Consider the following 17,258-nt stretch of genomic DNA (forward strand, 5'->3'; position numbering starts at 1 on the left):
TATCTCGTCCTCCGTGGTGCTTGGGGGTGGCGGGGTCGTGCAGGTGAGCCCCCTGGCGGGGTGGCTGCTCCCACCTTGCTGTCCAAGAACACTGGGGAGCCCTGCAAGCTCCGGGGAGACGGCTATGCACCTGGACGCTGCTCTGACCCTGTAGGATGGGCACCTAGGCCAGGCACTTCTCCCAGGCCGGCCCCTGCCATGGGGCCAGAGTCTTGCATGGTCGTGGTGCTCACAGGGCGAGGTGGTTGGAGTGCAGGAGTCCTCTCAGCCACAGGGCCAGGCCAAGGGCTGGCTCCCGGGAGCCGTGCTCTGGTTCATCTCGACCCGCAGCCTCTCGGGCGTCACTACCTCTGATGCCCCGGAGGCCTGAAAACGCCAAGAGCACTCCTCACCCCATGTTTTCAGGACCGTGTCAAGGGACTCCCTTGTGCCAAGTGTGGTCGCTGCCTTGCTGCCCCGGCAGGGCCTGGCCGAGGCCGCGCTACCCGGCCCCTGGCCTCCCCTTTCCCTCCCCGGCAGCTGTGCCCTGGAGCCTGGTTACACACGTGGGAGTCTGAGGCGTGTGGAAGGAATGCCGGGCTCGAGGACCAAGTCCCGTGCCTTCCTCACGTCCTGCCTCTGTCTGCCCAGGGGACTGGTCAGGGGCCGAGAGACGTTCTTGCCCTACTCCCTGCCTCGGAGTGTGCCACCCACAGGACAGCATGGAGCCGCCCTCCTGCACCCTGTCTCCCCACGTCATAGGTTCCCCGGGCAGGGCGGGAAGGGGCCCCTGCAGACTGCTAAGACACCCAAGTGAAGCACAGAGCCTTAATGCTCAGGGTGACCCTCAGGACTCAGTTGGGCTGGTGACTCAGTTCAGAGGGAGGGGAGGCGGCAATTGGCGCAGGCACATGGACAGGCCCCTGGGAAATGAGGTTCTTGGCTTAGGTGGTGTTTACAAGGAAGTTTTGTGCATTTATCCATATTGTTTTGCAATTAAGTGTTTTTTTTCTCTAATATTTTAAGTAATCTCCACACTGACGTAGGGCTCAAACTCACAACCCCAAGATATTCACATGCTGTACCGACTGAGCTCACCAGGTGCCCCTACAGTAAAGGTTTTTTAAAATACCTGCTTTTTTTCCTTCCTCGTTCCCTTTACCATGTAAACACAGACCCATCCAGGATGTGCCAGGCAAAGCCTCACATATGTGGGGCGTGTCACGGGCAGTGGTGCCAGCTGCCCCAGGGCCTTCAGGTTGGTGTTGGAGGATCAAGAGAGGAGGGCAGACCCCTGGTGGCTGCTTCTACAGACCATGACCCTCGTAGAGGCTAAGGGAGAGACAGCAGCAGTGAAGGAAGCGGGCAGACCTCCTCTCTCGGGGAAACTATCCAGCGGGGTGATGCCGTGTTGGGCAGGGCAGCCCCACCTGCTCTTGGCAGTGTGGCTCTTTCCTGAATAGCCCAGAAGAGGTCAGTTCCTGTTTCTGACGGCTGATCTTTCCCAGCTTCTGAGACCCAGGTCCCATAGCTCCACAGGTCTTTCCTACACCACAATGTGTGGTTTCAAAATGCCTTCACCTCTAAAGTAGCTGTGTGCAGGATGGCCTGGAGAGGCCAGTTAACAGAGGAAAAGCCCTGACCCAGTGACCCAGTAGCAGGGGCGTGGCCCTTACGGCCCTTCGGGCTCTGGAGGGGCCTGCCTTGCATGGGACGAAAACATTACACACTTAGCAGCCACATTAGGCGAAAGATATGCTACTTCTGAAAGCAGCCTGGCCACATGTTAAAATCATCCAGTGCAGGATGTCAACCTTCCTGAGGTAATTCCCAGGCAGCGGCTTCCAGTGAGCCTGCCTCTTCCCAGACCTTGTCAGAGAAGCATCCTGGGTTTTCATCTATCTGGTCAGGGCTGGGAGCAGCCCCCTCCCTTCGAGGGTGATGGCTCTGTGAAGCTCTCCCAGCTCCAGACTACTCTTCCCACCTTCATCCAACTGTGAGCTCCTCTGGCTGAGCACACCTGACTTTGCAATTCAAACGTACTTGGCCTCTGCCTTCCGGGAGTCTTGGGCCTGACTAGTTTTTTTTTTTGTGGGGTTGATTTGCTCAGTGTTAAGTTGCCAGCTAGAAACATGCCTTGCCTCATGGCCTGTCTACACCCACACATCTGAGTGTGGTAGGGGAACTTTGATCAGGAAGGCCTTCTCTTGTGTATGGGTCTGAACATAATCTTCCTGTCAACTCGGATTTTTCCCTAACATGCTGTTAGGGATTTCCTCTGCTCTGTGCTTCTGCCCGGTCTTCTCTGGTGCACTGGACTGTAAACAACCACATGACCAAAACCTGCCATCCATCTGCCCTACCAGTTGGTAAGAGGTAATCCTGGTGAGCAACCAAGTCTTATACAGGCTCAGGAAGTGTATGCCATACCCTTAAACTGTTTCCGACCACAGGACCCAAGACTGCTCCGTGGTACAGAGATCTCCAGTATGTTGGGAAGGATGTGGTGTTTGCAAATACAGTATTAAATCCAGCTCTATGGGCTTTCCAAGCATTATCTACAATACTAGGGAACTTTCTTGAAAGGGATCTCGGTTTTGCCAACCTTCAAGCAAAGGCAGGCAGAGTGACTTCATGTGGCAGCATCAAGCCTGCTGAGGAACGAAAGCCTCACGCTGTACTAGCTGATCATTGTGGCTGAACCTGACATTCATTCTCCTGAGACTTGACTTGGGTCAGGACACTCCCACTCATCGTGTCCTTTCCAGGGAGAGGGAATACAGCAATCACTTACTAGATCTTAGTGCTTAGATATTAATTTAATAATGAGCCCAAGGGTAGGCAGTCCCCCACAGCAAAGGTCCTTAACTGGTTATCACGTGGTGCGGAGGGGTACAGCTGATTCCTCCTGCTGGGTCTCTTTCCACGTTTTCTCTTGACCTGGGAGTCACCAAAAGGATTCAGCTTTCTATACACAGTCAGGAGGGAATACCAACCTTTATTTACACTTGGATTCAAGGTCAGAGCCATCTTAAACAGCATAGCAAAGTGGGGGAAAAGCACAGATCTTGGGACCGGGTTCAGGTCCAGCACAAGCATAGTAACTGTGTAACAACAGGCAAATGTTATCTTGAGTTTCTGCAGCAAAGTGGGGAGAGCCTCACTGGAGCTGCCCACAGCTGCTCCAGCTGCCTTGGCCCTAGGCCCTGCCCTGAAGCGCTCAGCCCGCTGGCGCTGGCGTGGGCTCTTCAAGCGGGCTCTTCAGGGCTTGCTCTGTTGGGCAGGGCAGGACTCAGTGACTTACTAAGTGACTTACTGAACCTCCAAGGTGTCCCCTAACCCCAAACGCTCGCCAAAGGCAAGAAAGAGGAACTCAAACTGGTATAAGGGCTGAGTGAGAAAAACCGCACACGGCGTTCAATAAATACTATTTACAAATCTTGCCAGGACAAGGACAGAGGACATCTGTACATGGGCGTTGAGTTCAAATACTAGTTTTGAGGGAGAAAAGGATACGGTGGTAAGTTATAATACTCTTGCCTGGATCCCCCTCTCACTTCATTGATGGGTTAAATAACATGATTTTAAAAATCGTATGCTTGATACTCATCCTAAAAACCACCCAAACCCTAAATATGCACATTTATACTAAGCATGTGTGTATGTGTGTGTACATACACACACGGAAACCACGAGGTAGTTTAAATCACCATTAAAAAAATTAATACTTTTCCTAGTTCTCTGTCACAGAGTGGAAGCCAGTAGCCGCGCACTAGCTGCTTAAAATTATTGGTTACGTGAAAACCAGAACTCAAAAAATTTCCAGGAGAGTATAACATTTACAAGTAAACAGTCAGTACATTTATATTTTAATTCCCCTGTCTCTGAAAAGTAGGCTGTGACCTAGCTATGTGTGTTTCCTCTGGCATTAAAGAACATGGCCCTCTGGCCTGTACAGTTTACAGAGCCGGCTCAGTAGATTCTATTTTACATCTTTACTCTCCTGGTTTCCGTGGAGGATTCAATACAATCTCTATATATACATTTTAAATATTATTTCTGAACTTCATTTGGGATTCCTTCAATAAAAAAATAATCACCATTCTCCACCCTCTTGGGTAAGTGCCAGACTAACCCCCTGGCTGGAACTGCTGCTCTTGTGTCTGGAGAAATCCCGATCCCACAGCCCCCAGGCCAAAAAAGTGCAACAAATTCACACTACACGGGGGAAAAAGCAACATCTATTGTTCTTAGAGTCTGACTCTTCCTCACAGCAAGAAAAGTCTCTTCATAGGTACGCGGACACGGTGTCAGGTTGCTAGGGAAACAGGGCTCTCTCAAGCCAGAGCAGGAAAATCCTCAGGGTCATCTGGGTTGGGAGCAACATCTTGTGTCTAAAGAAGAAAAGAAGAGTCTTGAAACCCAGTCACCTGAAGCACTCCCACTTGGGCAGAGCCCTCTGAGAAACACCCGCCTGCGCTTTCAAGGGGCGGGGGGCACAAACAGCGGCTGTGGCTCAAACACCCCGGGAAAGGAGGCCCCACTGCAAATAGGACATGCAGAAAGGGGGATGAGGAAGGGTGCCTCTCCCGCTCAGACTTGCTCCTGGCCCCTGCAAGACGGCCAGCAGTGCCTGCCTGCCTCCCTGCCTCCCACAAAACCTTACCGAGTGCCTCTTTCTTGTAACTGGCACTTCCCTCATTCAGTAAACATCATACAGAATGTTTACTACGTGCAGACACAAGGTTGATTAGAGACAGTTCTTGCCTGCCCTGGGGGCCCCTGGGCTGAGGGGGTAAGTCCTGAAGAAGTCACAGTGTGGTAGTTTCAGCCAACAGCTGGCCCGTGAACAGCCCACAGAAGGGGTGCCCACAGCAGTCTGGTGGCGGAAGGCACGTCACGGTCAGGTAGGGTTTTCTACCAGAGAAGGTTCTTCCAGAGATAAGCCTCAGCGAAGGAGCAAAGAGAATACAGATCCCGAAATGGAGCAACTGGACAGTTGAAGGGATGGGGGCCCAAGGGCAGTTCTGAGCTGGAAAATGCAGAGATTTGTTCACAAAACACTTATGAATCGCCTACTATACCCATCCATTGTGCTGGGGGAACTAAAAATGAGCAAAAGCAGACATGTTTCTGTCACCTATGGTAGAGACGGCAGGTGCTGATCAACAATCACACCATTGTAGTTGTGAGAATACAACTACAAATGAAAATGACACTTCAAAGAAAAATAAAATTCTTTGCTCAAGGACTCTGACCTGGTCTGGAAGGAAATGTGACCAAAGAAGATTCCTGTGAGGAAGCAAGGTCAGAGGATATTATTCTAGGTGAGCAAGCAAAGGGGGTAGAAGGACCATCAGGTGCAAAGCCCCTGTGGGGTCAGGAACATGCTTGTCTAAAGAACTAGAGCTAGAGCAGTGTTGGCTGAGGAGAGAAAGGATGGTGTGAGGTGTGAGGTGAGAAGGTGAGCCTGGGGAGGTCCCAAGGAGGCCCGAAGCCTTAGGAAAGATTCTATCTGCCTGGAAAGCACCGGAAGGGCACAGGGCATACGACCACCAGGTGGTCTGACTGCATCCCGAGCTGGGAATCCTGTGTGATGCAGATGAATGAGCTTATCTCTGGTTCTGAGTGTGCACTCACAGCAGACTGTGGACCCCCCTGGTGACCATGGGCCACCGGATGGTCTGTGCCCAACTACGACCATGCTGCTGATATAACTGTTCCAAACTAGCAGAGGAATGGACAGCAGACCCTGGTGGCCCTCCCAACTGCACAGCCCAGGGTATCCTCCTCATCCTCTCACTTCCTGCAGAAGAACCATCCAGGACACAGAACACCAGCACTCACCACCACTTCCACTCTGGGTCCATAGTTTTCTGCCCTTCTGATCCTTCCCCGGCCTCCCCGTGGGCCACCTCTGGCTCCACGCCCGGGACGAGGGAGGTTACCGAAATTAATCTCCAGCTGGGATGTGATGTCATTGGCTGCTTTCCGGAAAACATGGGCATCGTCTTCATAGTCATCCTTTACCATCTGGAACACAGTTACAGCATCTCAGCATCACACACACAGCCGTCTCCATGGACACTTACTCCATTTAACGTCCCAGAGCTACACTGCCCGGGAGCCACTGTGACATCTGGCAGGACAGTGCCCCCCACCCCTGCTGCCCCACGGCAAGACAGAGGTGGCGCCCCTGTTGCTCTGGGCTCAGCGCACAGGGGATCTGCCATTTCCCAGCCACACGTTCTCATACTCACGGTCTTCATCCAAACATCTGTGAACTTACTATTATATTAATTTGAATTAATGAGACCAAGTTGCTATGAGCTTGGCAGGCTAATAACCTGTAAGATTTGACATGCCTAACAGTAATTGATATAAATGTTTAATGTCGAAATGCATTCTGCTCAGATGAAAAAGTTTTAATTTCTGCCTTTTTTATTTGTTCACAAATGCTAGTTTGATAAATAAGGAAATATTACCTTCCTAGGATAGAACTTGATGGAAAAAATTCCTCTCAATGTGGGTGCTGACTGTACAAATACCATATGTTAAAAACTGCATTATTTACAATAAACAATTCTGACTCAAAATATAGGGGAATAGTAAAATAACAGAGTATGGTTATCTAAGGATTGTTCCCAATGCTGCAGAAAGAACTCAAGTTGCTTTTTATGAACTATTTTGGTCAAAATACTTTGAGAAATTACATTTTAAGAGGTCAAATAAGTTCTGTGTCTTGTTAAAGGAAAACTGTATTAAATATATCTTGCTCCAAATTTGATTTGGCTTCGATTCCTAAGAACAGATAAAACAAACCTCTCACTTATGAGTAAAATATAAATCTACAAGAAATATGCCAATGGTCTTCAAGGAGAATCTCCAAAGTGCTTTAATGCTGAACATTCCTACAACTTGTCTAGGAAATGGAATCAGGTTTCCCCAAACATATTAGTCCCTTCTGGCCATGTGTTTGGTACAGAGTTCATGTTTAACATGCGTGCTGCCTTCCAAGCTGCACATGAAAATAAAGCAGAGACCTTAGGTAAATGGAAGAAAGGACAATTTGGGCGCACTGGCACCATGGTAAAAAGGTAGACCTAGAAACAGCCCACTGCATCCTAGCGGACAGTGGGCTCCTGGCGCAGAGCTGAGTGTGCTTTCCAGGGCCCAGCTCACTTTGGGGGCTCCCGTTGCTCTGGACTTTGCAAACATGAGATCCCACCACAGTGATTGGTCTCTTAGGGTGCCCAGGACAAAGCACATTAGTCACCCGAGATTTGGCTTCTGTTGCTTTCAGAACGATTCCTGGCTGAAACCTCCAATGGCATCAGATTAACAAGGACCCGTGTGCTTTACTGAGACAAACTGGATGAGTCAGCTAACCCACTTGCTTCAGATATTGCAGCAGACCTCTTTCTGGAGCCTCTCTCTTCAGGGAGGATGAATCTGGTGTGGATGCAGGAAAAACAGCTTCTATTTTTACCTAACATGTCAGCTGCATATTTCACATCCTGACAGCACATTTGTTTTAGGCAAAGCTTTATTTACAATGCCCCAGAACAAAAAAGAACAAAATGAATAGGAAAAGAGCCAACCCAGCCAGCTGATGGACTTGTAGAAATACCTCACAGAGATTTCCAAGAAAATAAGGCTCTTGCCTCCATGCTGCTGGAAAAAAAAAAAAAAAAAAAAAGCCACTTCTAGTCGAACAGCTCAAAACTCACTAGTAAGGCCTCTAAGAGACTGGACTCACCAGAACAGGAGGTGGGAGGGGATCCTGTATCATAAGTGACCCTCTAATTAAAGTATCCATTCAAAGACTAGCACTAATCAAAGTATAAATGGAAACACAGACAAATCTACAGTACAAAATCCCTGAGTTTCAAATGGAAAACCAATTAATGATACCCAGAAGAAAGGGTTTGTTCACTCCCATCATCAACATAGAAATATGTATCAAGATAAATGGCCACGACTGAATGATGTGAATTCTGAATTTTAAAATTTTAAAATGAGAATGCTTCAGGATACCTTTAAGTTCAGGAACACAAACAGAATGTGATTAAATGACACGCTGACCATCCCACACAACATAGGCTGCGAGATCTTTCCAAAGCAGAGGCCTCCAAAAAAGGACTGAACCCAAACTATGAGAATAAGGCCCTCACAAGTGAGAAGGACACTGTGAATGATCATACGGCTGACTGGCTCTCAGGGGCTCCTCCTCTGGGGGCCTGTCTTTGGAGTCTCCGCAGTTAGGCAGAGGAAGCAGAGCTGCTGCAATTAACAGAGTACAGAACTCCAGGTTGTTTAAAATGATCAAGTACTCCCAGTTAAATGCTCTTCTAAAGAGCTTGAGCTGAACCTAATCTAATCATGAAATGCAGAGCAGTTATCCTGTGAAATGGCATTGCTCAGGAAACACTGTACCTCTCTTTTGAGATAAAAATGAAATGCCATTAACATTCAGTATTTGCACAAAGCACAGCTCTGGGTTGAGCAGAAGATGCACTGTCACCACAACTGCTTTGTATGAAGTGTCAATAGGTCAAGTTTCAACTCGTTTTATGAACAATACTGATAAAATTAGGCACACATCACATCTGATTACTCTTAGGTAGAAAGCAGAACGCCAACTATTAATGTCCCATTTGCACCTCAGAAGTGGAGAGGGTCCATCCAGTTCCTAGTCAGTTAATCCAGAAGATCACCTCTAGAGAAGAAAACATCATGCTTACATCATCTCTATACTTGGACTTGTGTATCACCACTGCTTTGGAAGGGACAGTGGACTCAGGTTTTCGGATGTTAAACTCAGGCTTTGGTCTGGTCTGTTCTTGAAGATTTTTCCACTCATCGAGGGTCATCTCTTGAACTTGAGTTTCTTCTTCTAACTCCAACTCAGGAACTCTATAAAGAAGCAGAAGTTTTTGATGGTTCTAAAATGCCTGTGTTCTCAAACGCAAAGTCATTACTCTTAGTTTAGCCACTTTCATGGTCCCACATCTCTAATTTACATAAGGTAAAATCTCTGAACCACAAGCTTCCCTACTTTAATCATTTTATGGTATCACTGCTAACTAAAGATACTTCTTGTCTGTCTTTCCTTTTTTTAAAGTAATCTCTGTGCTCACTGTGGGGCTCACACTCACAAGCCCAAGATCGGGAGGCAGGCACATGCTTCCCCGACTGAGCCAGCTAGACCCCCCACTTCCCATCTGTTTGTTTCAAAGCTGTCTTTGAAATATGGGAATATCACCATCCCATTGACATTACACTTCACCTCCAGGCATTCCCTTCCCAGATGGCATTACACACAAAATGAGATAACTGCAAAAGAAAAGGAAGAAGCTATTGAGTCAAAACAAATATAGGCAACCATGAACAGAATCATAAAATGGTGGGTTACACATACATACTTTTGTAAATATCCTCTCTGAATTCATGAGATTTTAAAAGAAAAGAGAAGACAGGTATATGAGAAATAAGGCCCTCACAAATAGAAAGGACACCATGAGTGATCCTGCAAATTCAATCGACTAGAATTCAGAGCACAAAAATAAATCCTTATATTTACAATAATTTTTTTCAAGCAGGTGCCAATGATAATTTAAAGGAGAAAAAATAGTCTTTTCAACAAATGGTGCTGGGAAAACAGGATACCCACATGCAAAAGAAGGAAGCTGGATCCCTACCTCACACCAGAAATATGAGTTAGAAATACAAACCCCTTAGAAGATGATACAGGCATCAATCTCCATGATTTAACATTAAGCAGTGCTGACACCAAAAGTGTAAGTAACAAAAGATAAAGTAGACAAACTGGACATCACTAAAACTTTTGTGATGCAAAGGACACCATTAAGAAGTAAAAAAAACAACTCATGAAATGGTAGAAAATATTGCAAATCATGTATCTGATAAAGGACTTACATCTTACATCTTGACTCTTACAACTCAATGAAAAGAAATAACCCAAATGGAAAATAGGCTAGATTCTGAATAGATATTTTTTCCAAAGATGATCTCAAATAACCAATAAGATGCTCAATATCATTAGCCATCAGGGAAATGCAAATCAGAACTGCAATGACACTCCACACTCAGTAGGATGATTAGAATAAAAAAGACATTTAACAAGTGCTGGTGAGGATGTGGAGAAATTGGACTCTCATACATTGCTGATGGGAATATGAAATTGTGTGGCCACTTTGAATTACAGTCTGGCAAACCCTCAAAAATTTAAACAGAGTTACCATCTGACCTAGCAATATCACTCTTACATATACACCTACGAGAAATGACAACATATGTCCATGTGAAAACACACAGCACCACAAATGGAAATTCAATAATGCTGTTTATTCATAATGCAGCATTATTCCTAATAGCCAAAAAGTAGAAACAGCATGAATGTCCACCAACTGATGCAAAGATAAACAAAATATGGTTTATCTGGGATGCCTGGGTGACTCAGCAGTTGAACATCTGCCTTTGGCTCAGGGTGTGATCCTGGAGTTCTGGGATTGAGTCCCACATCGGTCTCCTGTGGGGAGCCTGCTTCTCCCTCTGCCTGTGTCTCTGCCTATCTCTCTCTGTGTCTCTCATGAATAAATAAATAAAATCTAAAAAAAAAATGTTCTGGAACCAGTAACAGTGATGGCTGCATAACACTGTGAATGTAGTAAATGTCAGTTGTACACTTTAAAATGGTTAAGCCTGTAAATTTTATTTATATGTATTTACCACCAAAAAGAAAGTATACATACATCCTATGGCATGGATGAACCCCAAAACATAATGTTAAGTGAAATAAGCCTGACCCAAAAGGACAAATATTATATTCCACTTATATGAGGTACCTAGAATTGGCAAATTCATAGAGATCTAGAAGAATAGAGGTTATCAAAGGGTAAAGGGGATGGAGGAATGGGGATTTATTATTTCATGGATACAGCATTTCTCTTTGTGATGATGAAAATGTTCTGGAGATGAATGGTGGTAATGGCTGCACACGAAGTTACAGGTTCATGATATGAAAACTATTAGTGAAATCAGAAGAGAAACCTAATCATAGAGCATCCAAAACAGGCATATTTATAAAGCGCCTTTAAAATATCAAGCAAATGGTAGAAAAAAAAAATCAAAGCAGTGGTTGTCTCTGAAGGAAGGAGCATAAGGGAACTTTCTGGCATGATGGTAATATTCTACATCTTGATGGAGGAGTTTGGGTTCCACAAGCATACACATTTGTTAAAAAATGAATGTACACTTATTTTTTAACTTTACAATGAACTAATTTTACATCAGTTTAGGTGATGGATTAGGTGTTTACTATAAGATTCTTTAAACTTTGCTGTGTTTGAAAATTTTCATAATACAATGTTAGAAAAATGCTAATATTAAAACATCCCAAATGATATATATATATATATATGCATATATATATATGCAAAAATATGAAAAGACATTAAAAATATGTAGTAGCAAAATACTGGAAATAACCCGAACTCATCTAAGGAGAAATTTGGTAGAAAAATTATGGATATTAAACATGAATTTTAAAAAGCTTAAAAAAGGAATGAGTACTATCTCTATATATTGCTATGGAGCATTTGCTGATTTGTTCATGGAAAAGCAAAGTGGAATGTACATTACCATTCACCGAAGAAGTAGTGAGACATACAAATATATCACCAATTCCCACTTTCTAGAAGTTCACATGAAGCTTTTATAAAAAGCCTACATCAGTACCAGTTTCTGCAAACTAAAGAAATCAGAAGAGGACTTTTGCTGAAAACAGTGTTCAGCTTTGATTTTGCAGTGAGGCAGTGTATCCTGAGCAGCAAGAGCAGCCTCACCAAGCTTCTTTCTCAGGAACTACACTCGGTACATCTCAGCATCAAGCTGATAGCTTTGAAATGTCTGTGAGCATCTGTGCTTTATCTCAATTTATTTTGTGCATCTGGAGCAAGATGTGTCCTAAAGTATCAGAAAAGCCTAAGCAGTTAATTTTTGACTCTAGGAATGCTCAAAAAATTTTAATATAAATTAATGGTAATAAATTTACCATTAATTTCCTAGAGTTAGCCTATGTTTCAAAGGAACACCCTACTTTCAGATGGCAGGGGAAACCTGTATACATATAGGTTTTAAAAAATTATAATATAGGCCAGAGAAATAACACAGAAGCTGGTTGGAAAGTATACTGTTTAATCAGATGGAACTTTGGAAACACAAATGTTTTATATAATTATAAAACAGATCTAAATTAAAATTCAATCCCTAAAATTTGAAAGCAAAATTAATCAAATTAACCTAATGTTTATCAAGTTGGTGACACAACCATCAGGAGAAACTAAAGTATCTTTAAGACAACTTTGATTATTCATTTCTCTCATTGTAACTTTTTAGTAATCATATTATTGGACACAATGTTGGTAATGTTTGTTATCTGTGTGTGTAGCCAATGAGTGATGTTACTGACAACTGGGATTTTCAGCATGGAAGTAAAAGAGAAACAAATGTAAGAAAGTTTTGCTAAAAATTCATAGTCTTAAATTTCAAATGGAAATAATAAACTCCTATTTTACCTAAAAAGTGTATGTGTATATTTCTCAGTTGTGTCTACTTAAAATGTCCTAGAGACAACTAAGAACTTAGTAGCAGTGAGCACCCCTACTGCTCAGACTGTGGTCTCTAACTACCATATTCTATTAAAAGAAAATTGCTCTCTTTGGAAAAATGGCTTGATATGAGGTATTTTGTATTGGGTAGGAAGTATATAGATGATGAGCTCAGAACACATCCTACCAAAATGCAAGAAAGCCATCAAAGATGACTAGTGTGTGTGTAAAGGACCAAGATCAACTTGAAGAAATTCCCTCTAGCTAAAAACTGGGTCAGTTTAAGAACCCATAAGAATAAAAAAGTCAGTGGATTGAAATAATGTTTAAATCTCTAAATTCATAATGACACTTAAAAGTCACTTGCACCTCTGAAGTATGATAGGGAACCAAATCAACTCACTATTCTAAAAATAGATAAAAAGTACTTCTTATCCTTTTATTCATCCTACATTTCTTAAACTTCTACCTCAGATAATCAACTAGTTCTAGGCAAGCTTTTCCTTACAGATCACGCCAGATAATAAGAGGAGAAAGAATGAGATTATTACACTTATTCATCAATATGCAGCCTTAATAAAATAATGTATACAGGCAATGATGGCCTTTTAAAACCTATGAAATAATCTTGCAAAAAGCTGAACCTGAATTTGATCAAACCTCTGACGTTCAGTATTAATTTTCAGGGAATACAGAAAATACAGGAGACAGAGAACACGTTCGACTACTCTACGAGCAATGTTATGTTACAACTGGCTTGCACCAGTTTGAACTGGCTTATAGCCAGCTCAATTGTTACATTTTCATGAGTTTTGTGAGCTGGCTATTAATGACTATTAAAAATTAAATTATATAAACTTATAAGTAACTATAACAAAGATAATTTAAAAATCACAATTCACTATTCCCTAATTCACTCTATTTTACCTTTATCTATGCTCTTGAGGTGAATTATATCTAATGTATGTGTATACTGGAAATGCTACATAATAGTGTGCTATTGCCCATCTCTTCCTAGCTCTGTGTTCAGATGACACATTGGTAGTTTTAAATCAGCCATGATGGGAATGTTTACACCACAGAAAACAGCAAGTGCCAATGGACCCAGGCTTTTTCATCCTAGAGAGTCAGATGTTGATTATCTACCAGCATACCATTGCTCACAGGGAGGCACTCAGTAAAATTCTGACTCTGGACATATGACCCAGTTTTTTTGACAAGTGTATTACAAGGGAAATAAAAAACATGCAGAGTTAGAGTGACTTAAGAATGATCAAAACAGGGACACCTCGGTGGCTCAGCAGTTTAGTGCCTGCCTTCAGCCAAGGGCGTGATCCTGCATCGAGTCCGGATCGAGTCCTGCATCAGGCTCCCTGTATGGAGCCTCCTTGTCCCTCTCTGTGCCTCTCTCTGTGTCTCTCATGAATAAAAAATAAATAAAAAATAAAACAAAAAACAAAAGAATTATCAAAACAGTATAATATTAGTATAAAATAAACCAATGGAACACTGAGCATAGAAAGAGGCCTTCACATAAATTATCAAAACAGTATAATATTAGTATAAAATAAACCAATGGAACACTGAGCATAGAAAGAGGCCTTCACATAAATGGAAAACTGATTTTTATCATTGTTTCATCTGCTGTAATAACTGAATACACATGCTAAAAAAAAGAAAAAGGGGAACTTTGATCCCCACCTCACACTGTATATAAAAATCAACTCAAAATGGATCACAGACCTAAATATAAAAACTCAAACTGTTAAACTTATAAGAAAGTTTAAAGAAAACTTTTGTGATATTAAATTGGGCAAAGACTTCTTAGTTTTGAGACCAAAAGCCAGATCAATAAAAGAAAAAAATAATAAAGCAGACTTCATCAAAATTAAAAACTGCTGCTGTTCAAAAGACATGAGAAATTGAAAAGACAGATAATTATCCGATTAAGAAAATATCTGCAAATCATTTATCTGACAGAGGACTTAAATCCAGAATATATGAAGAACTCTCAAAACACAGTAATAAGAAAGCAGTTATAAATGAGCAATTTCAACACTCTTTATTAAAGAAGCTATATAAACGGCAAATAACCCATTAAAAAGTTGCTTTAATATCATCAGTCAATAGGGAAATGCAAATTAAAACCACAATGAGATATAAACCTATTATAATGGCCAGAAATTATAAAAACTGGAACAACCACTTTAGAAAAGAGTTTAAGTTTCTTAAAAAGTTATCTATACACCTGTCATATAGTCCAACCATTCCATTCTTAGGTGTTTACATAGGAGAAATTAAAATGTATATCCCAGAAAGAGTTGTACACAAAAATGTTCATAGCAGCTTCATTTGTAATAACAAGAACTGGAAACAACCCAAATGACCACCAGGTAGACGGGCAAAGAAACTGCTGTCTATCTGTACAGTGGAATACTGCTTGAGAATAAAAAGGAATGAACTATTGGTACATAGAGCAACATGGATGAATCTCAAAAGTATACTCAGTGAAAGAATACAGGCAAAAAAAAAAAAAAGAATACATGATGGATGATTTCATTAATAGAAAACTATAGTAACTGCAAACTAATCTTTAGTGACAAAAAGTAGATCACTGGTTACCTGGGGAGAAGGGGCAGGAAGGAGGGATGACAAAAGGATAAAGGGAAACTTTATGGGTTGATGGACATACTCATTGTTTTCATTGTGTGGTTTCAATGGTTTTTACAAGCATATACGGATGTCAAAGCTTGTGAGACTGTACATTCTAAATATATGCCACTCACTGGATATGAACTGTATTTCAATAGTACTGTTTTAAAAAGAGATAAGAGACACACCAATTAAGATGTATATTTCAATATTAATTCAAATAAATAAGTTGTTTTAAAAAGATTTTGAGACAGGGAAACTGACAAACTGCCCAGATATTTAAGGAATTGTTAAAAACTTTAGAGAGGATAACACTAGTTAAAAAGAGTAGACTTGTAGGGGCACCTGGGTGGGGCAGAGTCAGTTAAGCATCTGACTCTTGGTTTTGGCTCAGGTAGTCATTTCAGAGTCGTAGATGGAGCCCTTGCATTGGGCTCCCTGCTCAGCAGGGAGTCTGCTTGAGACTCTCTCTTACCCTCTCTCTGTCTGCCCCTGCCCCCACACTCATTCTCTTTCTCTCTCAAATAAATGAATCTTTTTTTTAAGTAGACTTAAAACATTTTTTTTAAGTAGACTTTTAGGTATAGCATTCTGAAACATTTATGAATGATATAGGATATCCTAAGGGCAAGAGGAAATGGGTAGACACATATGAAACATATGAAACAGGAATGGCGAAGACTGGATAAAAGTTTAAGCTGAATACCTTAGGTGGAGGTTCACTGTACTATTTTTCATATATATCTTTCTATAACAATCTTCTAATACACCACTAAAAATAAAAGAAATATTAAGGATTTATAAAGGTTCTTAGGCTACTTGTGACAGAATCAGGAAATCAGTGATTTCTTACAGACTATAATCTAGTTCTGATTTCTAGAACTTACACTGTGAATTTGAGGACTCTTTCATAATTCAGATTACCTAATAGAAGTTAATGATTTCCAAAAATTTTAGTAAGAACAGATCTTGTATTAAAACCACAAAAGAAGTACTTTTTCTGTTTGCTTGTCTTAAAGAACATCATATCCAAACATGAAGGTAATACCAAGAAGTGTAAGGCAGATAAAAAGTGCAGTCTTTAAGTGACACACACACACACATACCCAAAGTGAAGAAAACAGAGGTCTCAAAGGAGAGCATTTACTGCAAGTGATTCCCTCCTTGAAAGTGATCGCCCTGACCCCATGCACACTGGGGCATACCACTCATGAGTGTATGTGTAGATGTTCCTGATGCATCCTTTACCATCTGTCACTGCAACAAGCCATGTTGGGAGCAGTGTAAAACCACCAAGCAAGGCTCCTTCACCTTAATCTCTACTGACTACAAATTCTTACAAAAAACACATTCTATACAAGTTCTGTGAGGCAGATCCCATTTCCTATTTGAAATGGCACCAAATGCAGTTTTTACTGGCAGTTTCAGCAGACTGGATTTTCAACAGGAAGAGATGTATAATTAATCCCTCATTTCCAGAAGGGACGAAAGTGGTTATATTTCTAGCAGTTATAAAAGCACTGTAATTGCTATCACTCTAATTTAACAACCCCTCCACCATTTGACTAATTCAAAGACCTTCACGGTTCTTGGTATATTATCAAACATCTTGGAAGATGACTTTATATCAGAGCTGCTTAGAGATAATAGGTGGTCTAATTTATGATTTGTATTATAAAGAATACTATATACAAATTTGATAGTTATAGATTTGTTTTGAAATGGGTGGAATTACAGAAGAAAATGATTTTAACAACTGTTAATTTAAAAATAAATGGGGCAATAATGCTAACATTTACTGTTTGCTTATTAGGTGCCAATGCTATTCAAAATGCTTTACATTAATTTGGTCATGTTAATTATCCCATGAATTAGATCCAATCAATAGCTACATTTTACAAGTAAGAAAACTGAGGCAGAGGTTATATCATTAATAAATGAAAGAGCCATGTTTCATATCCATTCATTCTAACTCCAAAGCCCAGACTCAACCCC

General features: G+C 41.9%; 1 protein-coding gene across 2 annotated transcripts in view; it reads right to left on the reverse strand.

The window, feature by feature from the left end:
• Positions 1-2,957: 2,957 nt before the first annotated feature.
• The window catches only part of HABP4 (hyaluronan binding protein 4), a 41,973-nt gene continuing 27,672 nt past the window's right edge, over positions 2,958-17,258 (reverse strand). For both annotated transcript variants that reach the window (XM_041745552.1, XM_041745551.1), the window contains exons 6-8: positions 8,724-8,895; positions 5,827-6,012; positions 2,958-4,373 (exon numbers count right to left, since the gene is read on the reverse strand). In XM_041745552.1, the coding sequence (XP_041601486.1) occupies positions 4,317-4,373; positions 5,827-6,012; positions 8,724-8,895 (415 nt within the window). In that variant the 3' untranslated portion in view covers positions 2,958-4,316. The remainder of the gene's footprint in view (positions 4,374-5,826; positions 6,013-8,723; positions 8,896-17,258) is intronic.

This window comes from Vulpes lagopus, chromosome 2, assembly GCF_018345385.1.
Source record: "Vulpes lagopus strain Blue_001 chromosome 2, ASM1834538v1, whole genome shotgun sequence".
Taxonomy (NCBI): domain Eukaryota; kingdom Metazoa; phylum Chordata; class Mammalia; order Carnivora; family Canidae; genus Vulpes; species Vulpes lagopus.